Source organism: Danio rerio, chromosome 17, assembly GCF_052040795.2.
Source record: "Danio rerio strain M-AB ecotype USA chromosome 17, GRCz13ab, whole genome shotgun sequence".
Lineage (NCBI taxonomy): Eukaryota > Metazoa > Chordata > Actinopteri > Cypriniformes > Danionidae > Danio > Danio rerio.
The window spans coordinates 54,575,825-54,602,321 of record NC_141037.1 but is presented as its reverse complement, the minus strand read 5'-3'; the positions used below and the strand labels follow the sequence as shown (position 1 = coordinate 54,602,321).

The following is a 26,497-nucleotide window of genomic DNA, read 5'->3' as shown; positions in this document are numbered from 1 at the left end:
CAGATATTTTACACAATGTTGTAATCTCTTTTGTAACAGACAGGGTTAGACAGAGTAGCCAATAGCGTTCAGTTTATTTCACAACTGTGCTAGTCAGAGCTGTTGAGCTAAAACTCATGATAGCCTCAGACTATAATTGATCACACACGCAGAGCGCCTGTTGTCAACCCCTATCATTGCAATAATATTAATACTGAGTCTGACTCTCCATTTTCATACAGATTTCTGCATAATTCAAGTGGATTCGATATGTTTTGTGGTCTGTACCAAGTTGCAAATATGATCCACTGTTTTAGTCTGGGCTGCTGTGATTTTAGTTGCAGTGTTGGGTAGAATTTGTTATAAAGTAACTAGTTATAGTACTATTCACTAGCACTAGCAAATAAAAACAGACACTGTGTGTCATGGATTTAATTTTGAATCTTTTTTTTACCTGTATACTAACTGTGTAGGTCTGTCTTCAATGTATTTCCCCCCTCGGGGCTTGCAGTTGAAAGGTGCTGTGCACTGCAGATTTCAAAAGAAATGAGGAGCTCAGATCAACACAGTCTGGCTGCTGTTTGTTATTTTCTTATATTTTCAAGTGTTTAGGACAATCCTCGGTTTGAACATTGATGCAAATAAATTGTAAATTTCAGCATGCAGAAATAGCACCTTGAAGAGGCCGGAACATAACAAGTACTAAAGGGCATTTGATTGATTTGAGAACCTGAAATATGATGTGACATCAAAAAAATAAAAAATAAAAATAAATAAATAATAATCATTGATTTATTTTGCCATAAGTGACAGACCGAAAAATTGTATTCACAGAGAAACAAATTTTCACTCTAGGATAGCAACATATGTGTTTTTTTTCATACCAGCTGTGCATTTCTGGATGCGGTGGTTTCCTGTCTCCAGATGATTGTAAGGGTTCCTGTTAAATAGCAAACAAACTGACTAGCATAATGTGCACCACAGGTGTTTCTCATCTGCGGCAGGCCTCGTTTTGTTCCCATGGCTATCGGTCCTGCCCCCACCACATACCCCCATCTCTCATCACAGGCCGGGGGCACTCCATGGCTGTGCATACTCCTGGGGGGGCGAGACCTATGAGATGGGCTAAGAGAAGAGGAGATGTAAAAAAAACGGAGGAAAGACAGTGTAGACTGAGAGCGGGGAGAGAGTCAAAGAGGTCCTCCTGGCTGGCGGCATTTCTAGTGTCCCTCTTCGCTCCTGCTTCGGTGGACGGAAGGAGGCTTTTGCAACTTGACAAATCGTGGTGATTCCCCAGCACTTTCCCTGCCAGTGATGAGCCCCACGTCCCCTGCTCCTCCCCATGCTGGGAGCCGGCAGCAGGCACATCTTTTCCTCGTCAGCCTCAGGCCGCCCCGGAACTCTGGGCAGACGAAGAGGTTTCTCTCCCATTCTGGTGTACTCCCGAACACTCGCCCTCCCTCTCAGCGGCGAGAGCAACTGGACAATATGTCCCTACTTCTCCCGGATGTCGGCACCACTGTAATGAAGTTTACGGCCACCTGGCCGCCGGGAAGAAGGGGGAGGAGGACCGACAACCTTTTAATACGTTTTTAATGAATAAATCAAACAAACTGAAAGCAAAAGTCAAACAATAAGTCCAGGCCCGGTCCTCTCTCGTTCTCCTCTACCATCGTTCCTCCTCCTATAGTCCAGAGCTCCTCCCGTGGGATTCGAGGCCGTTGTGTGCCACAGGTGTTTCTCATCTGCGGCAGGCCTCGTTTCATTGTCATGGCTCTTGGCCCCGCCCCCTCGCCACAGCAACATTCTAACAAAGAAACATTCAAACTACAAGTATTAAAAAAAGAAGTGTCAAAACTTTAACATTATGCATCCTTCTTTTCCAGTGCCAGAATTATCTGCAGGTCAGCAGGAGGTATTTGAAGTCTTTCTGAGGGACCATAAAGAGCATTTATCAATCGAAGATAAAAGAGCTGTTTTGCAACAAAGGTCGGTGTATACAAGTGTCAGAATCCTGTCGTGACTGTTGTGTCATCTGAGTGTTCTCAGTGTTTAGTGCAGGGGTCACCAATCCTGGTCCTGGAGGGCCGGTGTCCCTGCAGGGTTTGGCTCCATCTTGCCTCAACACACCTGCTTGGATGTTTCAAGTATACCTAGTAAGACCTTGATTAGCTTGTTCAGGTGTGTTTGATTAGGGTTGGAGCTAAAATCTGCAGGGCACCGGCCCTCCAGGAACAAGTTTGGTGACCACTGGTTTAGTGCGTCTGTTGTTGTTTTGTGACTCCTTCCCCTTCTACACTTATTTCCATCATTCCTTGCCCAGTTCTCTGATGAGTCAAAACTGGAGATGGACATGTAACATAGTCCTGTCTCTTCCATTCCTATTACCCATCACTCAGGGCCGGAGTGGGACTCCTTTTCAGCCTTGGAGTTTCAAGCCTCAGACCGGCCCACCTCAGTTCACGACTGACTATATTAAAATAAGGTCATTTCCAAATCAGTTTCTAATGACACTATCACGTCTTTTTTTTGAGAAAACAGCTGCTTTAGAACTTCAAATGTTCAACAACCATAACAGTATTATATGTCTTAAAAATTAAAATGAAAAAAATTAATTACTTAGACGAGGATCGAACCCGGGTGAGCGACATCGTAACATAACGTGCTAACCACTGGACCACAATCTATACATAGAGTTGTGACTCATCTGACTCATTTAAGCCTAGTTCACACTACAAGATTTTAAACATCAGTAGATCGCTGTGCCGTTCACACTACATGACTTGACTTTGTGTCTTTTAATCTCTGTGGTGTTCTCACTACGCAACACTCCGTGAACGATCCACAAGAGGGGGGTCACACACTACATGATCTGACAACAACTCATTCCCCATCAGCTCATTCAAGCTATCAAACCACAGCCAATGAAATTTTGAGGGAGGAGTCGTCAGAAAAAGCTGAACACTATTGGCTGCTTGTGTGCTGATTACATCACTGACAGCGTTTCAAGCTTTGGAGAAAGCATTTAAAAACATCGTCAAATCAGCTGATCTATCAGCGGATTAACCACTCATCTGCAAGGTTCCAGTGGATAGATACACAGAGAGTTTTTAATTTTTGTAATTTTATAACTCTTTGAAATAAAACTAACATTTTTATAACACCCTGCCGTTTTCTAACTATCAGTGTATTTCTTTCTGACATTGTTATTTTTTATTATTACAAAACAGTAAAGAACTGAGCATTTCTGCCTTAAATTACCATATTGGTCAAAATGACTGCATGCATGTCTGATACTTTTCGCTGTGACTTTAAATGTGTGTGCATTTTCTTGCCTGGCAACTTCCTGCTAACACAAACAAAACTTTCTGATGGCAAAAACATCAATTTACTTCAGATATCTTTCAAAACAGCATATTCTGTGCCGAATAGCTCCTGTTTGAAAGTGAAAATGAAAGCCAAGACCTTTAAGTGTTTTAGTATCTTAACTACATATTTATAGGCTGTATTACCAAAAAATATTATATTTTTAGGGTAATGGTGTCATTAAATATGATGCCAAACATTTAAAGCTTAATTTTAATATCTCAATAATAGCTTTGAATGTAAATATGTTGTGACAATATGGCGTTTTATATGAGAACGGTCAGAATGAGCAGTATGGTAATTCTAATAGTTACATAATTCTAGTTCCACTGTTAATATAGCCTCCTCTCATGTCTGTGTTAACGCAGAATGAAGCGAGTGCATTGATGCCCATTCTGACCAATCACAGATGTTTCTGCTGAGCTCCTGAACACACAGGCATTCAGCTCATGCTGATATGCTCTCTCATTGGCTGCAGCTCATTACTACATCTGACCACACGTGGGGTTGAGTCGGCCGACTGCTCTGGAATAAATTCTGGAGAAATAGATAAAAAGAGCAGAGCTGCGGTAAAAAGAATGAATAAAAAGGCTGTGGTCAAGTAAATAAATACATAAATTTTAAAAATGTGACTGCTGAGTGCAACAGATTCTGGAGCTAGGGAAACCGGCCCTCGCGGCCAAAAAACAGACTGGCCCACCGGGAATTCTCCCGGTCCTCCCGATTAGCCAATTCGGGCATGCCATCACTCCTGATCATCCCATTGCTTACAGATGTTTGGGGTGGGGGCTTCCATGTCTCCCCTGTTTTGGCTGAGGTGGTAGTCCAGCTATTCATGTCATGACTTTATCTTCTTTTATCTGCCTTTACCTCCTTGATTTGCCCTCCTACTCATCCTACATGTCTGCTTTGCCTTGTCACATTGTTTTAGAAATGTATCCTTTCTATGCATTCATGTTCTGTCATGTCCAATCATGTCTTTGTGGCTATGTCTTTGTTCTGTCCCCTACCTTGCAAACACTGTATTTTCATTCTGCATCCTTGTCTAACCAGTTGTTGAAATACACATGTTCTGTCTGATACCTTCACCTGACATGTGGTTTGCTGTTAATTACTACTGGAATACTTATTTTAGAATATGTTAAATAAATAAATAAATAAACACAAAATAAATGAATTAGGGGCTTCACGGTGGCGCAGTGTGGTTGCTGGTTCAAGCCTCGGCTAAGTCAGTTGGCATTTCTGTGTGGAGTTTGCATGTTCTCCCCACGTTGGTGTGGGTTTCCTCCGAGTGCTGCGGTTTCCCCCACAGTCCAAACAGATGCACTATAGGTGTAACGATGCGGAGTGACACTGACAACAGAAGGTAGGATCCAAATGCAGGTTTAATCGTAGTCAGGCAAGCAATGGTCAAAACAGGTGTAAACAGGTATATTGAGACAGTCCAAAATCGTAGTCGAATAACAGGCAAGGAGGTCAGAAGGCAGTCGGCTAAACAGGAGAACTGGATAAACAAGGCTAAGATCAAAACACCGGAAAACAGCTTACGTATGGTGTGTTCTCAGTCCTTGACAAGGTTCAGCTGGTGTATGTAATCAAGCGAGATGAATGAGCAGGCGTGCGTGTTTGGAACAATGACTGTAAAAAATATGGACGACGCGACAGCCCTTTTTCCCATTGAACGCCTTGAGGGCAAAACGCCTGCTTGACGGGCACAAACTGTCGCAAAAGACTGCTGAAATTGGAGCCTTGACATGCGCAGAAGGACTGTCTGATGGAGCCAGAGGAGGAGCCGCGAAAATGAGCAGAGTCGAGCTTCCAATCAAACGCTTTATGTAAAATCAACTACGCCCCCCGAACTTCTCAGCATGCGTTTGCTGTCATATCAACACAAATGGATGTAATAACGTTAACAAATATGAGGGTTTTATATATTCAATCGCGCCAGCTCCAGGCCGCAGCGCATAACTTACTCGCGGCGTCGCGGGCTGATTCCGGCTCGCATGCGGCAGCGCCGGCTCGCTCGGCCGCCGCATCTGGCTCGATTGACTCGGGCTGGAATTGGGTAGTGAGTCCAGGCATCCGGAGTAGGTCCAGCAGAGGTAGTCAGTCTGAGGGGTAAGAGATAAGTCTCCGGCAGGCGAGAATCTAGCCGGAACTGTGTTTTGCTATCTGGGTGGCTAGGCGTGTATCAGCAAACTAATAAAGCCCGAAAAAAGCCCTGAACTTAGCGAATAAACAGTGTTCCACCAGGATCATGTATGTCAGAAACTATTGTTTACTGCTGAACTCATTTTGTCATGGTAAAATAACACAGAAATCGAATAATAGCATTTCAGTCTACTTCAGTCTCCTGCCGAAGCTCAGACGCCGCGCTTTGAGAAACTGTCAATCACAGCTGTCAATCACGATGACACTCCCAGCATTAAATTACTGCTAAAAACAAACTGTTTACAAAAATGAAGATCTGCACCTATTTCAGCACAATAACCAGTGCCTTAATCAACCAGAACCATCTTTCGGGACATTTTATTGCAAGTGTAATATTTTTTTTATTTGGGCTCAAGTCTCCTTCATTAACACGGAGGAGGCGGGCTTTATGACTTGTACTGCAGCCAGCCCCCAGGGGGCGATCTAACGGCCGAGACCCTCACTCAAATGTAGGCTTGCGGCACACTTGGTTTGGAAGTGCATGTATGAATATGTAGTCCTGGGAAATGCGGAAGTGAAGTTCATGATTATAGTGGAAACCAGCGATCTCCGGAGAACGATCGCTGGTTATCGTAACAATAGGTGAACTGGGTAAGCTAAATTGTCCGTAGTGTATGTGCGTGAATGAGTGTGTATGGATGTTTCCCAGTGATGGGTTGCATTTGGAAGAGCAATCGCTGTGTGAAACACATGCTGGATATTTTGGCGGTTCATACCGCTGTGGCGACCCCAGATTAATAAAGGGACTAAGCCGAAAAGAAAATGATTAAATACATGAGTAAGTAAAAACAAATCTCCCTCACCTTTATTTGCTGAAAATGTTGTCACAGACTCACCTGTTGACTTTTAAGCTTGGACTTTAAAACACACTTCCATGTCACTTGTTCTGTGCACTGCTGGCGACTTAACATCTGTACACCTTAACATGTTGTGGAGATTTTGGGTTTAGATTAGTCTAAGTTTGTTTCTTTTGAATCAGAGTTCAAAACACAACTATTTTGCTTGATTTCACTGCATCTTAAAACAACAAAAACCAGTCAAAACATCTAGTTATCATTATCTCAATTTAAGGATGGCTGACGTGAAACTGACATTTCGACACAGTGTCGAGATCCCAAAGTGCAAATGTTTCGAAACACTGGACCAAAGTATGATCCGCAACACACAGATCATGTGAAAAAGAGATTTGAAAAACAGGTCACATGACTAAAACGATTCCAAGCATCAGCCATTTCAGAAGCATTTCGAAACCTGGCGAATCTGCATTTGATTGACAGGGTCAGGAAAAACATGCAGCCTAGTGGACCGTGCGTTTGCACAGAGTAAAGCCTGTAGTCAATGCGTGTAGTCGAGCATTTATACTTCTGCATGCTGTTTGTGTTGCTCTGGAATAACACTTTCGAAACGTATGAACAGCTGTTATGCCAAGGCTGTTGTGCTCTTTTTATGTTATTGATTTTTGATTTTTTAGTTTGAGAAATATAGATATTGTTGTTCATTCATTCATTCATTTTCTTGTCGGCTTAGTCCCTTTATTAATCCAGGGTCGCCACAGCGGAGTGAACCGCCAGCTTATCCAGCAAGTTTTTACGCAGCGGATGCCCTTCAAACCGCAACCCATCTCTGGGAAACATCCACACTCACACACTCACACACACATATTCATACAATGTGGACAAATAAGCTTACCCAATTCACCTGTACCGCATGTCTTTGGACTGTGGGGGAAACCGGAGCACCTGGAGGAAACCCACGCGAACGCAGGGAAAACATGCAAACTCCACAGAAAAGCGAACTGAGCCGAGGCTTGAACCAGCGACCTTCTTGCTGTGAGGCGACAGCACTACCTACTGCGCCACTGCTTCGCCGGATATTGTTGTTTTGAGTGTTTATAATTTTATTTAGTTTGATTGATATAAACTTTGTTTTTGTCCTTGTTAGGTTGGTATAGACTGTAGCTTTAGACTATAAAAGGCTTTCTGGCTTTATTATTTTGCTAATTTACCTTATGTTGTACTTGATCCAAGCCCGGATTGGCTAATCGGGAGGACCGGGAGAATTCCCGGTGGGCCGGTCCGTTTTTTGGCCGCGAGGGCCGGTGTCCCTAGTTCCAGAATCTGTTGCTCTCAGCAGTCACACTTTTTAAAAATAATTTATTTATTTACTTGATCACAGCCTTCTTATTCATTATTTTACCGAAGCTCTGCTCTTTTTATCTATTTTCTCGCAGCCTCGTGAGCAGGATGCAGCCTGCAAGTTGATGATATAACTAGATAAGTCACCAATCACCGTACAGCTGTTGTGGTACGGTGGTTAGTACGATTAGATAATGATGCGGCCAACCTGGGTTCGGTCCTTGTCTGAGTAACAATTTTTTTTTTTTCATTTTTATTGTTAAGACATAATACTGTTAGGGTTGTTGAACATTTGAAGTTCTAAAAAAGCTGTTTTCTCAAAAAAAGACGTGATAGTGTCATTAGAAACTGATTTGGAAATAACCTTACTTTAATATAGTCAGTGGTGAACTGAGGTGGGCCGGTCTGAGGCTTGAAACTCCAGGGCTGAAAAAGAGTCCCACTCCGGCCCTGACTTGATCAGTATTAATCTACATACTTACAAGTTTATTCTTTTATTTAATTTAAGATTACTATTCTCGAAAAACTGTAACTTTTTAAATTTCACTCTGTAGACATATGACAAAGATTTTCTCATTGGCTGTTTCGTTTTGCAGGTTTGTTGAAGCTAAGGCACTTGGTGAGCAAGTTAACCAGATCCGGACCAGAGTCAGTAAGTCAAACTTTTTGCCAAATTTTGCCAGTTGTTATTTAGTATATCATATAGATTTAACATTATAACAGTCAACCTTTTATGATTCATTTATAACTATTTAGAATTCTCTGTGTGTGGGGGGGTGATTGTACAGTGCATCCGGAAAGTATTCATAGAGCTTCACTATTTTCACATTTTTTTATCTTAGAGCCTTATTCCAAAAGGGATTAAATTCATTTATTTCCTCAACATTCTACACACAATACCACATTATGACAATGTGAAAAAGAATTTTTTTTGAAATTGTTGCAAATTTATTACAAACAAAAACCCTGAAAAATCAGATATACATCAGTATTCACATGCTTTGCTCAATACTTTGTTGATGCACCTTTGGTAGCGATTACAGCCTCAAGTCTTTTTGAATATGATGCCACAAGCTTGGCACACCTGTCTTTGGAAATTTTTGCCCATTTCTCTTTGCAGTACCTCTCAAGCTCTATTGGGTTGGATGGGAAGTGACGGTGTACATCCATTTTCAGATCTCTCCAGAGATGTTCCATAGGATTAAGATCTGGGCTCTGGCTGGGCCACTCAAGGACATTCACAGAGTTGTTGTGAAGCCATTCCATTAATATATTGGCGGTGTGCTTTGGGTCATTGTCCTGCTGGAAGATAAACCGTCACCCCAGTCTGAGGTCAAGAGCACTCTGAAGCAGGTTTTCATTCAGGATGTCTCTGTACATTGCTGCATTCATCTTTCCCTCTATCCTGACTAGTCTTCCAGTTCTCGCTGCTGAAAAACATCCCCACAGCATGATGCTGCCACCTCCATGCTTCATTGTAGGGACGGTATTAACCTGGTGATGAGGGCTGCCTGGTTTTCTCCAAACGTAACGCCTGGCATTCACTCCAAAGAGTTCAATTTTAGTCTCATCAGACCAGAGAATTTTGTTTCCTATGGTCTGAGAGTCCTTCAGATGCCTTTTGGGAAATTCCAGGTGGGGAGAGGCTTCCGTCTGGCCACTCTACCATACAGGCCTGATTGGTGGATTGCTGCACAGATGGTTGTCCTTCTGTAAGGTTTGCCTCTCTTCACAGAAGAACGCTGGAGCTCAGACAGAGTGACAATCTGGTTTTTGATCACCTCCCTGACTAATGCCCATCTCCCCCGATCACTCAGCTTAGATGGCCGGCCAGCTCTAGGAAGAGTCCTGGTGGTTCAAAACATCTTCCACTTACGGATGATGGAGGCCGCTGTGCTCATTGGAACTTTCAGAGCAGCAAAAATGTTTCTGTAACCATCCCCAGCCTCGTGCCTCGTGACAATTCTGTCTCAGAGTTCTACAGACAATTCCTTTGTCTTCATGCTTGGTTTGTGCTTTGACATGCACTGTCAACCCTGAAACCTTATATAGACAGATGTATGCCTTTTCAAATCATGTCCAATCAAATGAATTGACCACAGGTGAACTCCAGTTAAGCTGCTGAAACATCTCAAGATTGATCAGTGGAAACAGAATGTACCTGAGCTCAATTTTTTAATTTTTCACATTGTCAATATGGGGTAATGTGTGTGGAATTCTGAAGAAATAAATTAATTTAATCCATATAGGAATAAGGCTGTAACATAAAAAATGTGGAAAAAGTGAAGCGCTATGAATACTTACCGGATGCACTGTATGTTATATATATTACACAAACACACACAGTGTACATACAGTTGGACACGTAACTAAACATAATAGATTTCATAACTAACTTCTAATTACTGATAATAACAGTTGATGTTGACAGTTAATGTTGATGACTGCATAATATTTTACTAGTTATTTTGCAAGCTACTAGTATTCAGCTTAAAGTGCAACAGTGGGTTGTTCTGTAGACAAAAAAAAAAAAAAAAAACATTCTTGAAGGGGCAAGTAATATTGACCTTAAATTTTTTTAAAAACTTTTTTTATAGAAGAAAAAATAAACTATTACAGGGAACACTGTGGGAACACATGTGTGTATTTCTTTGCTCTGTTAAACTTTTATTTTTTTATTTTTATTTATTTACTCATTTTTACTCACATGCAATTTTGGTAGGAATAGTATTTTAAAAGTCTTTTGTCTTTAATAGGCAGATAACAGAAACTAAAAGCAAGTAAAATACCACAAAATAGAAAGCATGCAAGCAACGGACAGAGTTTTCTTCTCACAAATTTTAAATGTTCAGTTTGTTGCTGACACAGTTCAGTTCATTGAGATCTCTTTTTTTGAATCAGATTTTTAAAATCTGCAGTGGGTCCACAGGAGCAAGTTTGAAGACCTCCACTCTAACCTGTCAACGTTATCAATCAATCAATCAATCAATCAATCAATCAATCAATCAATCAATCAATCAATCAATCAATCAATCAATCAATCAATCAATCAATCAATCAATCAATTAATCAATCTCTTTCCTTCTTTTTTAGACTATCTGAAGGGCGAGCTGAAAAACAGACGAAAGCAAATGGCAGTCCAAGGTTGGTGACATAAAAATTACTTCTTTATTTTCTTTCACATAATCTTTTCCCTTACCAAATCCTCATATTCCGGATCAGTTTGTGGCATGGCCCTGGTAACAGTGTTTGTAATAAAATTTACAGTTTTTTTTCTATTTTTTTTTTCTATTGCTAACATACTTTTTTTCAATCTGTAGTCACATTTTCTTTTAACACAATTAGCACATCAGTCTGCGGAGGGTTTTTCCCATATGGCATGCGGTAACAAATTCCATTAAAACAACACTCTTTCAGCAGTTCCTGCCTCCAATACCTCAGTCACGGAGGTCAAGCATGAAATGTTTCTGAATGAGAGCAAAAATGTGCCAAATTGCAGTTAAAGTCTACAAATTAAAAATGAAACACCTGAAATTACACGAAACTGCGGAAGAAACGTGCATATTGTGGTGACGCAATGCCGATAATCGAATTATGTGCTATAACATGCTATAACATGAAGGAACATTCAAAAAGCAGCTCCTGAATACACCTTCATCATATCATAATCTTACTCAGATTAAGGCAAATAATTTGATAAGTGATGTCCATGTAAACGTAGTCAATGAAAGCAGGTAAATCTTCAGTTTATTCAGCAAACCGCTATTTACCCATTGACTTTTCTGGGTTTCTTTGTGTGTATTTTGATTACAAATTTACTACAAATCACACTGTACTTCCTTGAGAAGACGTGCACCACAATTGCAGCTTTGCTCAATGGCCTTTGTAATTTCAGTTTGATCAATCAAACTGTTTTTTGGATTTTCAGTTATCTTGCTGAAGTGAGTGCTTTACTCTGCATACTACAACTTCTGACAATGCTAGTCAGATGAGCATTGGTGGAAAGGCAGAGGGAATTGATTGAATGTATTGGGTGAGATGTTTGCTTGCTGACTGTAGTTTGATGAGCTGCTCTCATTTTATAGCCTTTCTATAAAATTTACAGGACATACCTAAAGTAACAACAGCAAAACAATCTGAATGACCTGGCCATGCATTTAGAATTGCTGAATGTTTTGACTTTTTGTACAGTTTGACAAAAGTCAAGTTTTTGACCTTCGTCTGAAATAAGTCACATTACATCAGTTTCTCTTTATTCTGTTCTTTTTAGGCTTAACAGGAAATCAAACAGAATCAGAGTTGGATCCTTTTGAGGAGAAAATCCTTACCCAGATAGAGGAGGAGAAGAAGAAGTGTGTTTCTTTTTAATTAAAATAACAATAGGGTATATGCGGAGCTAGTGTTTCTTCCACAACTGATAAACTTCCGGTTCATGTGACTTTTTCTATTTTATACGGTTTCTTTTACAGCATCGATGTTGTAATGAAATTAAAATACAATCAGTTAAGTAGACTTTGGCATTTATTTAGTCAACAAAGGCTCATTCTGAAAAACGTAGTCCCACGGGCATGGTTTAACGCCATTCTTATTCACGCTTACCGGTTGACTGCTTACCCCCTGTGGCAGCTTTCCCGCCGCAACCAGTTTATTCAGTTATCTCATAGTGTACGTCGACTGACTTGAGATGCAGAGGGGAGATGACCATGACGGGGTTCGAGTTCAGGGAAGAGCAGGTCCAGAAATCAGGTAAGACAAAAACAGAATGAAAAAAAAAAAAAACGAACAAGCGAATTACAGGGTGGGAATGTGGTAAAATCCGAAAACATGGTAAACATCAGACGAAGGCGTTTCTTTTTTCTGGACGGCTTTTGTAAATTGTTGCTTGGGTTTAGGGAAGTAAGTGGGTGGGCGGGTCAGTCGATTGGCCAGCTGGCCAGCCAGTCATTGAGTCAGTCAGACAGACGTTCAGTCGACAGCGGCCTCTGGTGGGTTTCCGCGAGAATAGTGGGCACCAACGGCACTCGTGGGAGAAATTTGAGATAGGATAAAGTGCACGCAGCGGTCTCTCTTGGGTTTGCGAAAACAAAAACTGCAAAAATACATACCTCACCGGGCGTATTTCGCGGTTTCAAGAAACGGACTACGTTTTCAGAATGAGCCTGGGTTGCATTTACTTGCTCAAGCGTCAAAACGAGACAAAAAGTCGTTTACTCGCATGCGCCCATCAGAATCAGCAGGCTAGCGCAGAAACTTGAATATACTGGGGTAAAATAGATATTCATATTTTAAAGACGTGGTGGGGAAATTGTAATTTAATGCAGTGCTTCTTGTACAATCTGAGACCCACTTTATAGCGGATATCACTCAGCCAGTGGAGATCTCCGATTTTTTAAAGAAAACAGACCTTAAACGTGTCGATTTTGTAATGGCATACAGTTCACCGGAAGCGCTTAACCCAAGTTACAGACAAATAAAAAGTTCTTCTGCATTCTTCCGCATATACCCTATTCACAACAACAAGCTTCTTTAATGTTAAATGTACATCTCAATTAAAACTTTCTTATGTCTCATGAAGTTTATGATCTTTATGGAATGTGTTCTGTGTAATACTTGTATATCTGTTCTTTTTTTCTATCTTTATAGTTACAAGATCACATCTGGATGTTTAAAAGATTTGAAAACAGAGATTGAACATCTGCAGCTGTTACTTGAAAAGTCGAAAGTAAAAATCCAAAGTGACTTTGAGAACTGGTGGACCCAGGAAGGCGCTAGACTACAGGTTTTTATGTCTGCAATATATAGTATTAGCCCCTTTCACACAGTGATACCGGTAGGTCTCCTGAAAATTTCCGGAACGACTTTACCGGTAAATTAATAAAGCACTGTTCACACAGGCAAGGCCGTTACAGAATTTTTCCAGAAAAGACCGTTCACACATCCATTCCAAAATACCGGTAAATTCTGACATCATTAACCAGAAATGAGCTCTAAACGGCTGTGCTTTGTATTTGTAAACATTCGATTACATTACAAACTCTGTGGATGGATAAGTATTGTGAACAACGATGAAATCATATGGAGGAACACATTTACATGTCGAGATGTACATAATATGTGTGTTCTGGCGCGCACCGGCTGCTTTACGTGCACACGCGTCAGGTAAGCTTAAAGGTAAACAAACAACGGCTTATCATAAGCATTTCATCATTAACTTTTTTACACAGTTGGCATTAAGAAGGAACAGAAATGTTATCTGACCAACATCTAGCAGCTAAATGTGTCTGCCTGGAAAGATATTCATTTATTTTCATAAACCGCGCAGTCGTGAATGCGTCTGACCAAATTAGCCACAGATCAGTTATTAAGATTTAAAGTTCCAGGATCTGCCAAATCATCTTAGATCATTTAAGCGAGGTACGAAGAACGGACCCCAGGAGCCACAGATCACTAATACCTACAAATTGTCTCCATTCCAAAATAAGCTCTTTAAACCAACTTCAGCTTTGAAGACACTACAAACAAAATTGATTGTCAATATACTATGGAAACTCGAATATCAAAAGACAACCTACAAACATTGACTGAAATATAACACATAACAAGGGGGGCAGACAGTCACTGCGGCAACTAACAATGGTACTCATGGTGATAAACAAAGGGATTAGCACAGGAAACACAGAGAGAACAGAAACACATAAAGCAATGGGTCTTTAAATGGGTGCAGATTTCAGCACTACACTTTGATTAACAAGTCTGAGAAAATGTATGTTTTTATTTTATTTAAAAATTACACTTTTATTACATTGACTTAATGTACAGTATGTATTGTACCTTTCTTCATCAGGGTCACAGTGGAGAGAACACAGGAAACAATCGAAGAGGCATCAGCCCTCTCAGCCACATGTTAACCAGGTGAAAATATAGATATACATAGTTGAGGTCAAATGTTTACATAAATCTTGCAGAAATGTTGATTATTTTTCCAAAAATAAGTGGATTATACAAGTCAATTATGACAAAATTATTATGACAAAATGCAAAATACTTTTTTTAATTAAACACTGACTTTAAAAAAGATGTTTTACATAGAATATGTTTGCATTTAATCCACAAAAGAAAATGATTGTTAAATTTATTAAACAAAAATAGCTTGTTTAAAGTTTGACAAACACTTTATTCTAAATGTGTTGTTACCTGAATGATGCAGAAGGATGATTGTTTTTTGTGGGAGCATGTTTGTGTGCCTACCTATCTAAGAGTTGTCCTTACACACTCATTAACAGAGACATGAGAGTTAAGTGGGAGCATTTTAGATCCTCTGTTATTTGTTTAAGCACATTGCGACACAGTTGGAGCAGGAACTGTAGGGCCATTACACATGTAATTCATAGTCTTCACTCTCCTATGTTGTCTCAGAATGACTGTCAATGGCCCTGAGAGACTCTGAGAGACTCTGAGGGCCCTATCATAGACCCGGCGCAATGCGGCGCGACACAATTGTTGTTTGCTAGTTTCGGCTTGGCGCAGGAGTCGTTTTGACATTTTGCGCTACGCTTTTTAAATAGCAAATGCATTTGCGCTCATATGTGCGCCCATAGGCGTTCTGGTCTAAAAAAGGAGGTGTGTTAAGGTGCATTGCTGGTGCGTTGCTATTTTGAGGAACTAGAATAGTTCAATAGACCAGATCAAAGCAAGTCTATAGTCCAGCGCAAAGCGCGTTAGTTGTGCGCCTCGCTTACACACTGCTTTATACACACAGGATGTACAGCAATACACAAATCTTTACAAATGAAAAAGTATTATTACAAAAAATATTATTTTCTCCATGCCTTCTTCATCTCGGGATGCTTTTTCAGTTTATTAATAACAATTTGCTTTTGTATAATGTTATTATTATTAGCAGTATTATTTATTATACGCATATTTGTATTTGTTTTATTAAAAACAAGCTTAGATTTGTCCACCTGTCAGGTTTCAGACCATATGGGGCACAGCATGTGTATTAGGATATAACTCAGTTGTTTGACCACACTTCGTTATTATTATTCATTTATTCGTTTGCTGGAAATTCGAACTGAATTTAGAAATAGTTTTGAAACAAATCTTTGCGCTTAACAAACGAATTTTTTTTAAATCTTACCATTTTGAACAATTTACTACTCTGCGCTTTTGCTAAGCTAACCGTCTCTATTGGCATTAACATTTGAGCCTATTACATTCAGAGATGTTGTTCATCCACATTACACATGAACTAAAGTTTAAAATGTGATATCGTAAGGGACGACTCCTTTAAGGCTGGGTCTTGTTAATGTGTTGATGTTCCTAATTGCATAATGTTTTCTTCTGGGGTATCATTAAAGATTTGCACTTCCTGTAATACTATGACCATCATTCCCTTGTAAAAGCCAATGTCATACTAGGGGCTGAGTGTATGCAGCCCCTAGTATGACATTGGCTTTTTATAGGCCAGAGTGCCAGTAGAACAGGTGTCCAGGCATGTTGTGGCAACAACAGTTGCTTACTGTTCGGGTTGGGAATGCAGCCTTAGGTTCGTACAATGTTTTAATTATGCACTGACATGTCAATTGCATGTACACATGGCAGTTTTTCTGCAAAGGTTTCATAATTTCTGCTAGAGAAATGTGATAGTAGCCAACATTAACTATACATAAGTTGCACACAGCTCAAATCATAACTGAGGCGAGCTCAATCATGCAGCATATACTGTGAGCCCTCATGACAGCTCACGCTTCGGTTCAGCTGAATTTTCCTCTTTGGTTTAGCTGATTTTGGACTGGTTCAAGAAAGCTCATGTGGAAAGATATGTAAACATTGACCTTAACTCTATATGTATGTGTAAACAGAATTATGTTCAATAATGTAGCAGTTATTTGATGTTAACATTTTAGGTGGACTGAACTCCTATTTTGTGTGGAAATGTGTTGGAATTGCTTAAACAAGTTTGAACCATTTTTGTTTAGGAAAAATAATCTCAAAGATGATGAATCGGATCTTCACGAGGGGAGGCAAGGAGAGATCAGAGATAAGAGGTACGATCTGATGATTGTACAAAACAATAAACATTGAAAATCAGGGGTGCAAGCTACAGTACTTCAGTAAATATACTTCATTATTGAAATACTAATTTTGAAAAGGTACTATGATACAGGTACAAAGGTAATAATATATATATATATAGTAAATAGCACTTCATTTAGATGACAAATTTCAAATAGCTGTAATAAAAATATTTTGACTCATTAATTTGAAAGTATTTTTACTTCCAATGAAAGCTTGTTTAAAAAAAACATTTATTGTTTGACTAATACAATACTACACTACAATACTAATATAATAGTATTATTACAATAATAATAGTAATAGGAATACAATACAATACTAATATAATAGTATTATTACAATACTAATAGTAATAGTAATACAATACAATACTAATAGTAATACAATACAATACAATAGTAATACAATACCAGGGTTCAACGCTAAGAATTTTTTCTACTGATCCATTCGGGCCAGTGGTTTAGATTTTTACTGGCCCCACCAAAAAAATAAATAAATAAATAAAAAGAAGTTAATACTTTTTTTGCCAAATATTTTAAATAATATGTCAAAAATAACGTCTGTAAATCTAGCATTTCAAAAGTTAATAAATGGTTGAGCAAAATTCTTAGTGTTATGCAAACAAAACATCAAACGTCATCAGGGAAACGGTTTGAATTTCTGCTTAGTAAAAAAAAACTTTAGTGTGCCATTTGGGACGACACTACATACATATACTATACTGTTGAGTAAGTGCATAAGTACATAGTGCATAGTGTGCCATTTGAGACGCAGCTTAGGTTATGGGGAAAAACAGCATGCTCAAAACATCACGGACGAACCGAAAAGCAATATAGTATCTACGACATCACAGAGAAGATAGCATTTAAAGACTTAAAAGCACAAACTTAAAATGCACGCAATTGACAAAAAGTCGCAGGCAAATTAAAGTTTAGTGACAAGGCAGCACTGTCCTGATCGGGCCAGTAATGATCCTGTCTACTGTCCCAAGTGTCTCTCACGCTGGCCCTGGGCCACCGGGCAGTCCTTATTGTTGAGCCCTGAATACAATACTAATAGTAATACAATACAATACAATAGTAATACAATACAATACTATACTATACAATACAATACAATTGTAATACAATACAATACTAATACTAATACATCACCTGGCTGATGTGCAATTGCAGGGGTGCTCAACCCTGTTCCTGGAGATCTACCATCCTACAGAGTTCTTCCTACAGAGTTCAGCTCCAACCCTGATCAAACACACCTGAACCAATTAATCAGGACCTGAACAGCACTTGATAATTACAGGCAGGTGTGTTTAATACAATGACTGTAAAAAATATGGACGACGCGACAGCCCTTTTTCCCATTGAACGCCTTGAGGGCAAAACGCCTGCTTGACGGGCACAAACTGTCGCAAAAGACTGCTGAAATTGGAGCCTTGACATGCGCAGAAGGATTGTCTGATGGAGCCAGAGGAGGAGCCGCGAAAATGAGCAGAGTCGAGCTTCCAATCAAACGCTTTATGTAAAATCAACTACGCCCCCCGAACTTCTCAGCATGCGTTTGCTGTCATATCAACACAAATGGATGTAATAACGTTAACAAATATGAGGGTTTTATATATTCAATCGCGCCAGCTCCAGGCCGCATATAACTTACTTGCGGCGTCGCAGGCTGATTCCGGCTCGCATGCGGCAGAGCCTGCTCGCTCGGCCGCCGCATCTGGCTCGATTGACTCGGGCTGGAATTGGGTAGTGAGTCCAGGCATCCGGAGTAGGTCCAGCAGAGGTAACATTAGTCAGTCTGAGCTCTAAGAGATAAGTCTCCGGCAGGCGAGAATCTAGCCGGAACTGTGTTTTGCTATCTGGGTGGCTAGGCGTGTATCAGCAAACTAATAAAGCCCGAAAAAAGCCCTGAACTTAGCGAATAAACAGTGTTCCACCAGGATCATGTATGTCAGAAACTATAGTTTACTGCTGAACTCATTTTGTCATGGTAAAATAACACAGAAATCGAATAATAACATTTCAGTCTACTTCAGTCTCCTGCCGAAGCTCAGACGCCGCGCTTTGAGAAACTGTCAATCACAGCTGTCAATCACGATGACACGCCTAGCATTAAATTACTGCTAAAAACAAACTGTTTACAAAAATGAAGATCTGCACCTATTTCAGCACAATAACCAGTGCCTTAATCGACCAGAACTATCTTTCGGGACATTTTATTGCAAGTGTAATATTTTTTTTTATTTGGGCTCAAGTCTCCTTCATTAACACGGAGGAGGCGGGCTTTATGACTTGTACTGCAGCCAGCCCCCAGGGGGCGATCTAACGGCCGAAACCTTCACTCAAACGTAGGCTTGCGGCACACTTGGTTTAATATGGGTTGCAACTGAAATCTGCAGGAAGGTAGATCTCCAGGAACAGGGTTGAGCACCCCTGTGCTATTGTATAAATCAACTTTTTGAGATTAGAAACTTTAGAAGAAACATACTGAACAGTATTCAAGAAATGTGAGTTTGTTTAAATGTTTGTGCAAATATATTCTGTATGTACAGTGTGCATATGTACTTTGTGTACATAAATATGTACACTGATTTCTGGCCTGGAGCGGTATGGTGGCTTAGTGGTAAGCACTGTTGCCTCACACTGCCAGTTGTCATTTCTGTGTGGAGTTTGCATGTTCTCCCTGTATCCACGTGGGTTTTCTCTGGGTCCTCCAGTTTCACCCACAATCCAAAGACATGTGGTATAAGTGGTTTGAATAATATTTTCCCACCTTAGACACTGTCTAGCCATTGAATTTTAGTCTCCTGACATCACAACCTAAATCTAACCTAATATTAACATCTTATGATGATGTGTGCCTGCTGGGCAATAACTCGATGCACTACATAATGTTACGTTTACACACACATGTACATATTACATGCAAATTTATCAGCTTTTCACAGCGTGATACTCACTACTCTTGAGTACTTTTAAAAGGTCTACTTTTTACTCGTATTTTGAGTAATATTTACAGCAGATACTTTTACTAATTCTCTACTTACACTAGATTTTTAGGCAAGTAATGGTACTTTACAGTCTTAAGGATTTGTTCTACTGGCCTGATCGGGCCAGTGGTTCAGATTTTTACCTGCCCTGCCAAAATTTTCACTCACCCCACCAAAAAAAGTAAACAGCTATTTCTTAGCCACATACAGTATTTTAAATAATGTTTCAAAAGCCAAACATAATTGTAATATAATACCTACCCTTTTTTTAAGCATAACTTTTTTATGTAACTGAAAATAAAAACAATTGTGATGTAACTAAATTTGACTCTGAAGACTGGAGTAATGAAGCTGAAAATTCATCTTTAAAATCACTGGAATAAATGATTAAATTAAATGATAAACAACCTTTGAACAGTTATTTTATCATGCAATAACATTTCACAATTTTACAATGTGTGCTGTTTTGTGATGAAATAAACGCAGCCTTGGGTGCGCTCGCAAACTGAAGAGCAGGGAGCGGGTATGAAGATGGTTGCACCTTGGGTTTGGTGCGCATGGGGATTGAACCAAAAAGCTAGCTGGACTGTACCAAAAAGCTGAAGAGCAGGGGAGGGGTGGTTGGGGGTGGGGGGGGGGGGGGGGTTTCCAGGAGACAGAACAATACAGGAGATAGGCGGGAGATGGGTCTGAAATACTAAAATCACAAACACAAACTGTTGTTGTGTGAAACGCTGGAGGAAGCTAGCATCAAATGGTGACGTAACAATGCTAAATGAACTATGCACTATGACATGTTAAACAGGAACATGAAAGAAACATTTAAAAAGCAACTTATATAAACACCTTATTCATTTTATTGTCTTATTCAGATTAAGGCAAATATTTAGATTACCGATGTCCATGTAAAATGTAGTCAGTGTCTCATCAATGTCTTCTTAGCCATGGAGGGTTTTTTTTTTTGTGTTGTAGTCATCAGTGCAGGTCAGTCACTCAACAGACTGGATCCAAATGACCATGTTAATATTACAAGGGAGGGACAGACAGGCAACCAGAAGCGTAGACGCCATTTTTCTTACAATGTTGTATTTGGAAGTATTCCCAATAGCCTTGATTAATGCAGCCTAACAAATCGTTGTGTCAGTGGGCTAGGAAGACCGACGAACTAATGTCAGCTTTAGATATTCTCCTATTATCAACTGCAACAGAATCTGGGAAGCTAAACCATTCAAAACGTTGTGATTAATCAGCAGGATTTTAAAATATAAGCACATTTGTCTACAGAATTTGCATCTGAGGCACAGTCATCATTTAAATGTATTTGACTATTAGCCGTATTTGATCACAAAAAAAAATCATTAATCATGGTTGCTGACCATGTCGATTGTAGGTGTACATGGATAGCCAAACCTGCATGATTTGCCAAATGCCTATTACTTTTACAGCAAAATTAATACTCAAAATGATAAATATAAATATACTAATAGATTTGTAGTTATGTTACATTGTAAAAATAGAATGAACATAAAAACACTCTAAATACATCTAGACCTGCTTTTTACCAGCAAGCAATATCCTTTAAATGCTGAGCTGTCAAACATGACAACTGCCAAACTCATCTGCGCTTTAAATTTGATCTGGAGTGGCAGGCGCTTTACCCGTTTCTTTCTGATCGTTTCAGCTCCGCCACTTGATGTTTACATTAGAGCTGACATCCTGATTCACCTCAGGGCATATGTAGAAAACCTGTAGAACCTAGTATGGGCACCAATTGCTTCAGAACCTCAGGTTCATTAAAACCTCAGGTCAGACCAGTCCATTCCAGAGGTCTGAAACCCTGACCAGTGAACAAGAGATAGTTGTGCCAGCCTATAATAAAAGGGTTCTCTATTTAGCTCAACATGCTATGGTCAAACCTTAAACTACACACTGGGTTTTTCCAACTAGAACTGAGCCTCACCCTGAAAGTCACACCCTTCCTTGAATTGTTACTGCATGCAATCCATGTCCTGTGCTTGGCAAGTGACATTAAAATTTCCAAAGCCTGCCAGCTGGCATAGGTGATCTGCAATGACTTCCATTACTTTGAACTTTCTGTGCCACTCATTGAACCCATCCCTACTGCAATGATACCAGAGGTTATCTTAGTAAACACAGTGTTAACTGCTTCATTTAAACTCATTGCACTCACATCTGTCACACCAATAGTCAAAGAACAAGTGTAATAAATGAGCTCACTTAGGATCAACACCTCACCTTGTACACCATCACTCATCACTCCATAACTTAAGTGGTTGGAGATATGATACTTCCCTCTACAATAGGGACAAATGATGTAATGACAGATGAACCATACTCGAGATGCAAGTCTAACAAACCGTGAATGATGCTGATGCAATGACTCATCACCCATCTGCCCCATTCTCAAAGCAACCAGCAATTGGTGCCCTACCATAGACTATAGAAAGCTAAATCAGCAAGTGCCATTGTCTCAATGGCCAATGACGCAACTGGAACAGGATATACCCAAACTCAAAGGAGCAACCATCTTCTCAACACTTGAAGCGACACCTGTACATCCAAATGATCAGCACAAGCTAGCATTTTACATTCTACATTAAACAATACACATTCACAAGGTGACCTTTTGGCTATGTCAATTCACCAGATGAATTTAACATCTTCTAAACCAGTGGTTCTCAAATTTTTTTCATCAAGTACCACCTCAGAAAAAAATTGTCTCTCCAAGTACCACCAAAATGAGCAGTATTGAAATACAGTAGTGTAGTAGGCCCAGTAAAGCAGCTACAACTCTGCACAGTTAAAAAACGTGGCAAATTACCTCAGAAATATAGGCTATATGTCATATATGGCATACTATATACATCATTTTTGATACATTTTGAAATATATGTAGCATGTACATGCCATATTTCATTCCTCTGCGTACCATTACAAGGAAGCTCGCGTACCACTAGTGGTACATGTACCACAGTTTGAGAATCACTGTTCTAAACAAAGAATACCCAGATGCTAGAGTTAGAACCTTACCTATGTGGATGACATCTTGATGAAAACCACCAGTGTCTGACCACCTAAAGGAGATAGACTTTACACATACACTTTGACCAATTTAGCTTTTTCGATTCACCTATACAACATGTGGGGGAAACCGGAGCACCCAGAGGAAACCCACGCAAACATGGAGAGAACATGCAAACTCCACACAGAAATGCCAACTGACCCAGCCAGCGTTCGAATCACCAAACTTCTTGCTGTGAGGCGATCGTGCTACCCATTGCACCGTTATGCCCAAATTGAGTAATATCAACAAATTAGTTCTCATTCACACACATGCAACGTTTTTTTTTTTTTTGAGGTATCAACACACCTAAACTATGTTTTAGTCTTCTGAAAAGATTTTAAAACCACTTATACAAAACCACTTGTACAAGATGAACAGCCAGTGGCTTTTTCCCAACTATTTGCTGTTTTTTTGTTGGTCTGACTTTCTAGTAATTTTGAATAAGAATGTCAGCTAAATAAATAACTGTAAATTAAAATGTATGAAATAATTTTGCCCAATTTTAAATTACAGATAAATGATAAGGAGACTATGTGGTAAGTTCTGTCAACACCTGAATATCATTTTGTGTTGTTGTGTTATAGATCCTTGCCCTCATGTGATTTCTCATCAACCCCTTTTTTATTAACCGGAGATAAAAAGACTGATGCAGATATAGAGGCCTTCATCAGAGCCAGACACAACCTGCTCAACAGCACAGGTATTGTTCATAACCTCTTACAAACTAGGATCACATACAGAACATTTAAAAATGAAAGTGAAATCATTTAAATATTAAAGTGAAAATATTTTTGGTGATGATAAAACACAAACACTCATGCAGTGGCCAGTATGCAGACCTTAACATCATACATCACGGGATCCCTTGGATAAAATAAAAGAACGACTGACAGCTCCCTGCTGAAAAAAACAGCTTAAACTAGCCTAGGCTGGTTGGCTGGTTTTAGCTGGTCGACCAGGCTGGTTTTAGAGGGGTTTTGCCCATTTCCAGGCTGGTTTCCAGTCATTTCCAGCCTGGTCTTAGCTGGTCAGGCTGGGAGATGACCAGCTAAAACCAGCTTGACCAGCTTAGCCAGGCTGGGAGCCCAGCCAAAACCAGCTATGTCCAGCTTAAACCAGGCTGGTTAAGCTGGTTTTACTGGATTTAGCTGGTCATTTTCCAGCCTGACCAGCTAAGACCAGGCTGGAAATGGCTGGAAACCAGCCTGGAAATGGCCTAAACCCCTCTTAAGCCAGCCTGGTCAACCAGCCAACCAGCCTAGGCTGGTTTAAGCTGGATTTTTCTGCAGGGTAGATGTGAAAAGGAAATTGAGGTGGAAAGGGGGTTATAATAACAAAGGCTGCAATATTAATATATAAACATATTTAGACAAATCCGTCTGAGAGCAAATGCATAACCCAATCAGCAGTGCCCAAACTAACTGCAGAGGAGTATTGCAGAAAAAAGGAGATCAAGAAAGCCGGGATAATGGAAAAAGTCAGGTAACTAGTTTAATGGGCACCCTAGCACCTACTATATTTATGAATCCTCACACTCACTGATCTAATGATCATAAAGTCAGCCGAGTTCATGGCTCACAATACGGTTGACGTCAGTTCTTCAGTTCCCAAGTGTGCCAGTGCCAGTCTTCCAATGTACAAAATGGCTGCCACCAGTTTTTCAATCCACAAGATAGCCACCTCCAGTTTACCAGCTCACAAGATGATAATTGCCAGCCTGCTGTGAGCTCCCATGACAGCTTCCTGTCCGGATTTTTGTCCAATCATGGTTTCTGTTCCTGAATTTCTTGAATCGCCATTGCCTGAACAACAAAAATTATATCACTGCCAGAGCCTCTGCCAGAGTTACCAGAGCTGCCACCATCTTCAGATCTATTACTGCCAGAGCCTCCATCAACACCAGAGCCTCCACTGTGAGTCGTTGATGCCACGCCCGAGCTCCAAGTGTGGCCACCAGTGCCAAAACTACAGCTGCAAGAGCTGTCAATGCTGCTGACTGAGCTCCAAGAGTGGGTGTCACCAGAGCTATAGCTGCAAGAGCTGTTGATGTTGCTGCCTGAGCTTCAAGAGTGGTCAACGACACCAGAGTTACAGATGCCAGAGCTGTCTGACCTCCCAGAGCCATCTGATCTGCCAATGCCTCCTGATCCTGAGCCCCCTGATCCACCTGTGTTTCCTGACCCAGAGCCCTCAGATCTGCATCTGCTCCAAGCTCCATACACAGACTTTTGTTTAAGTTGGCTGTTGTCCATTTGGTGAATTCATAGGCAACTCTTTAGTCCAGATGAGATAAGACACAAGCCGACAGCACAGTTGGTTTTCAACGGGGATAGCTCTTTGACATTAGCCCCTTTCACACAGTGATACCGGTAAATTTCTGGAAAATTTCCGGAACGACTTTACCGGTATATTGAAAAAAGCGCTGTTCACACAGGCGAGGACGTTACGGAAATTTTCCGGAAAAGAGCATTCACACATCCATTCCAAAATACCGGTAAATTCTGACATCATTCACCACAAATGAGCTTTAAACGGCTGCGCTTGTATTTGTAAACATTTGACTAAATTACAAACTCTGTGGATGATCAATATTGTGAACAACTTTCGCAGGATCACTTTCGCATGTCGAGATGTTCATAATATGTGCGTGTGCAGGCGCTCATAGGCGCACGCAAAGCTTGAAGGTAAACAAACAACGGCTTATCATAAGCATCTCATCGATGATTATTTACACAGTTGGCATTAAGAAGAACATATAAACATTATCTGACTAACTTCTAGCAGCTAAATGTGTCTGGAAAAATATTCAAAGGCTTTTATTCTCACAAACCGCGCGGACGTAAATGCGTCTGACTGTTGTGATTGGCTAAAGCAGACGTCTCACGTCAGCACGTTCTAGACGTGCACGCGCTTATTACGGGAATCTTGCTTCTGCATTCACACAGCGCAGCATTCCGGCAAATTGCCGGTAATGTTACAACTTCTCTTTCCGGAAAATAGCCAGAACGAATTTACCGGTATTTTCAAAAAGGACCTGTTCACACATACAGACCTTTCCGGAAAATTGCCGGTAATTTTCCGGAAAGGTCTGTATGTGTGAAAGGGGCTATTGACTTGGGGTGTCCCTGCCCTTGTGCCCTGACACTTGTGTGCCCTAACACTCGTCGACTTCCCTAAGCATTACTCCTCAGAAAGTCCCTGCCACAATTTAAAAATTTGTTCCACCTGGTCAATTGAACGAGGGAAGTTTGCAGACAATTAACAACATTACAGAAATTAACAACTTTTATTTTTAAAAGAGTTTTTATATGCATCAGTATTGATTTTTACATTTACCTTTTTACTGTCTTGAATGTGCTAAAGAATGCTTGACAAGATTGAAAATAAGTATATATCTGTTACAAAATGTTTATGTTTCTATTTAACACTACAAATACAAATTATTTGCTACTATTAACTTTGGATCATACAGAAAACAATGTAATGCACTTCAAGATATTATTACATGGGAATTTAAATATCAATTCTATTTATTTTCATCATCACTATTACTCTTTTATTCTTTGCCTACCAACCTGTATTTATTGATCATGATTTCCATTGATTATTTCTACGAAATAAGTTCCAAGTTACTCATTGTTACCTAAA

The 26,497-nt window shown here is 40.1% G+C and overlaps 1 protein-coding gene across 4 annotated transcripts in view; it reads left to right on the top strand.

The window, feature by feature from the left end:
* kif6 (kinesin family member 6) overlaps positions 1-26,497 on the top strand; it is a 54,578-nt gene that overhangs the window by 26,723 nt on the left and 1,358 nt on the right. For 2 of the 4 annotated variants that reach the window (NM_001443234.2, NM_001423671.2), the window contains 8 exon segments: positions 1,866-1,968; positions 8,288-8,343; positions 10,785-10,835; positions 11,962-12,043; positions 13,335-13,470; positions 14,536-14,603; positions 16,673-16,741; positions 23,434-23,549. In NM_001443234.2, the coding sequence (NP_001430163.2) occupies positions 1,866-1,968; positions 8,288-8,343; positions 10,785-10,835; positions 11,962-12,043; positions 13,335-13,470; positions 14,536-14,603; positions 16,673-16,741; positions 23,434-23,549 (681 nt within the window). 4 annotated transcript variants of the gene reach the window in all.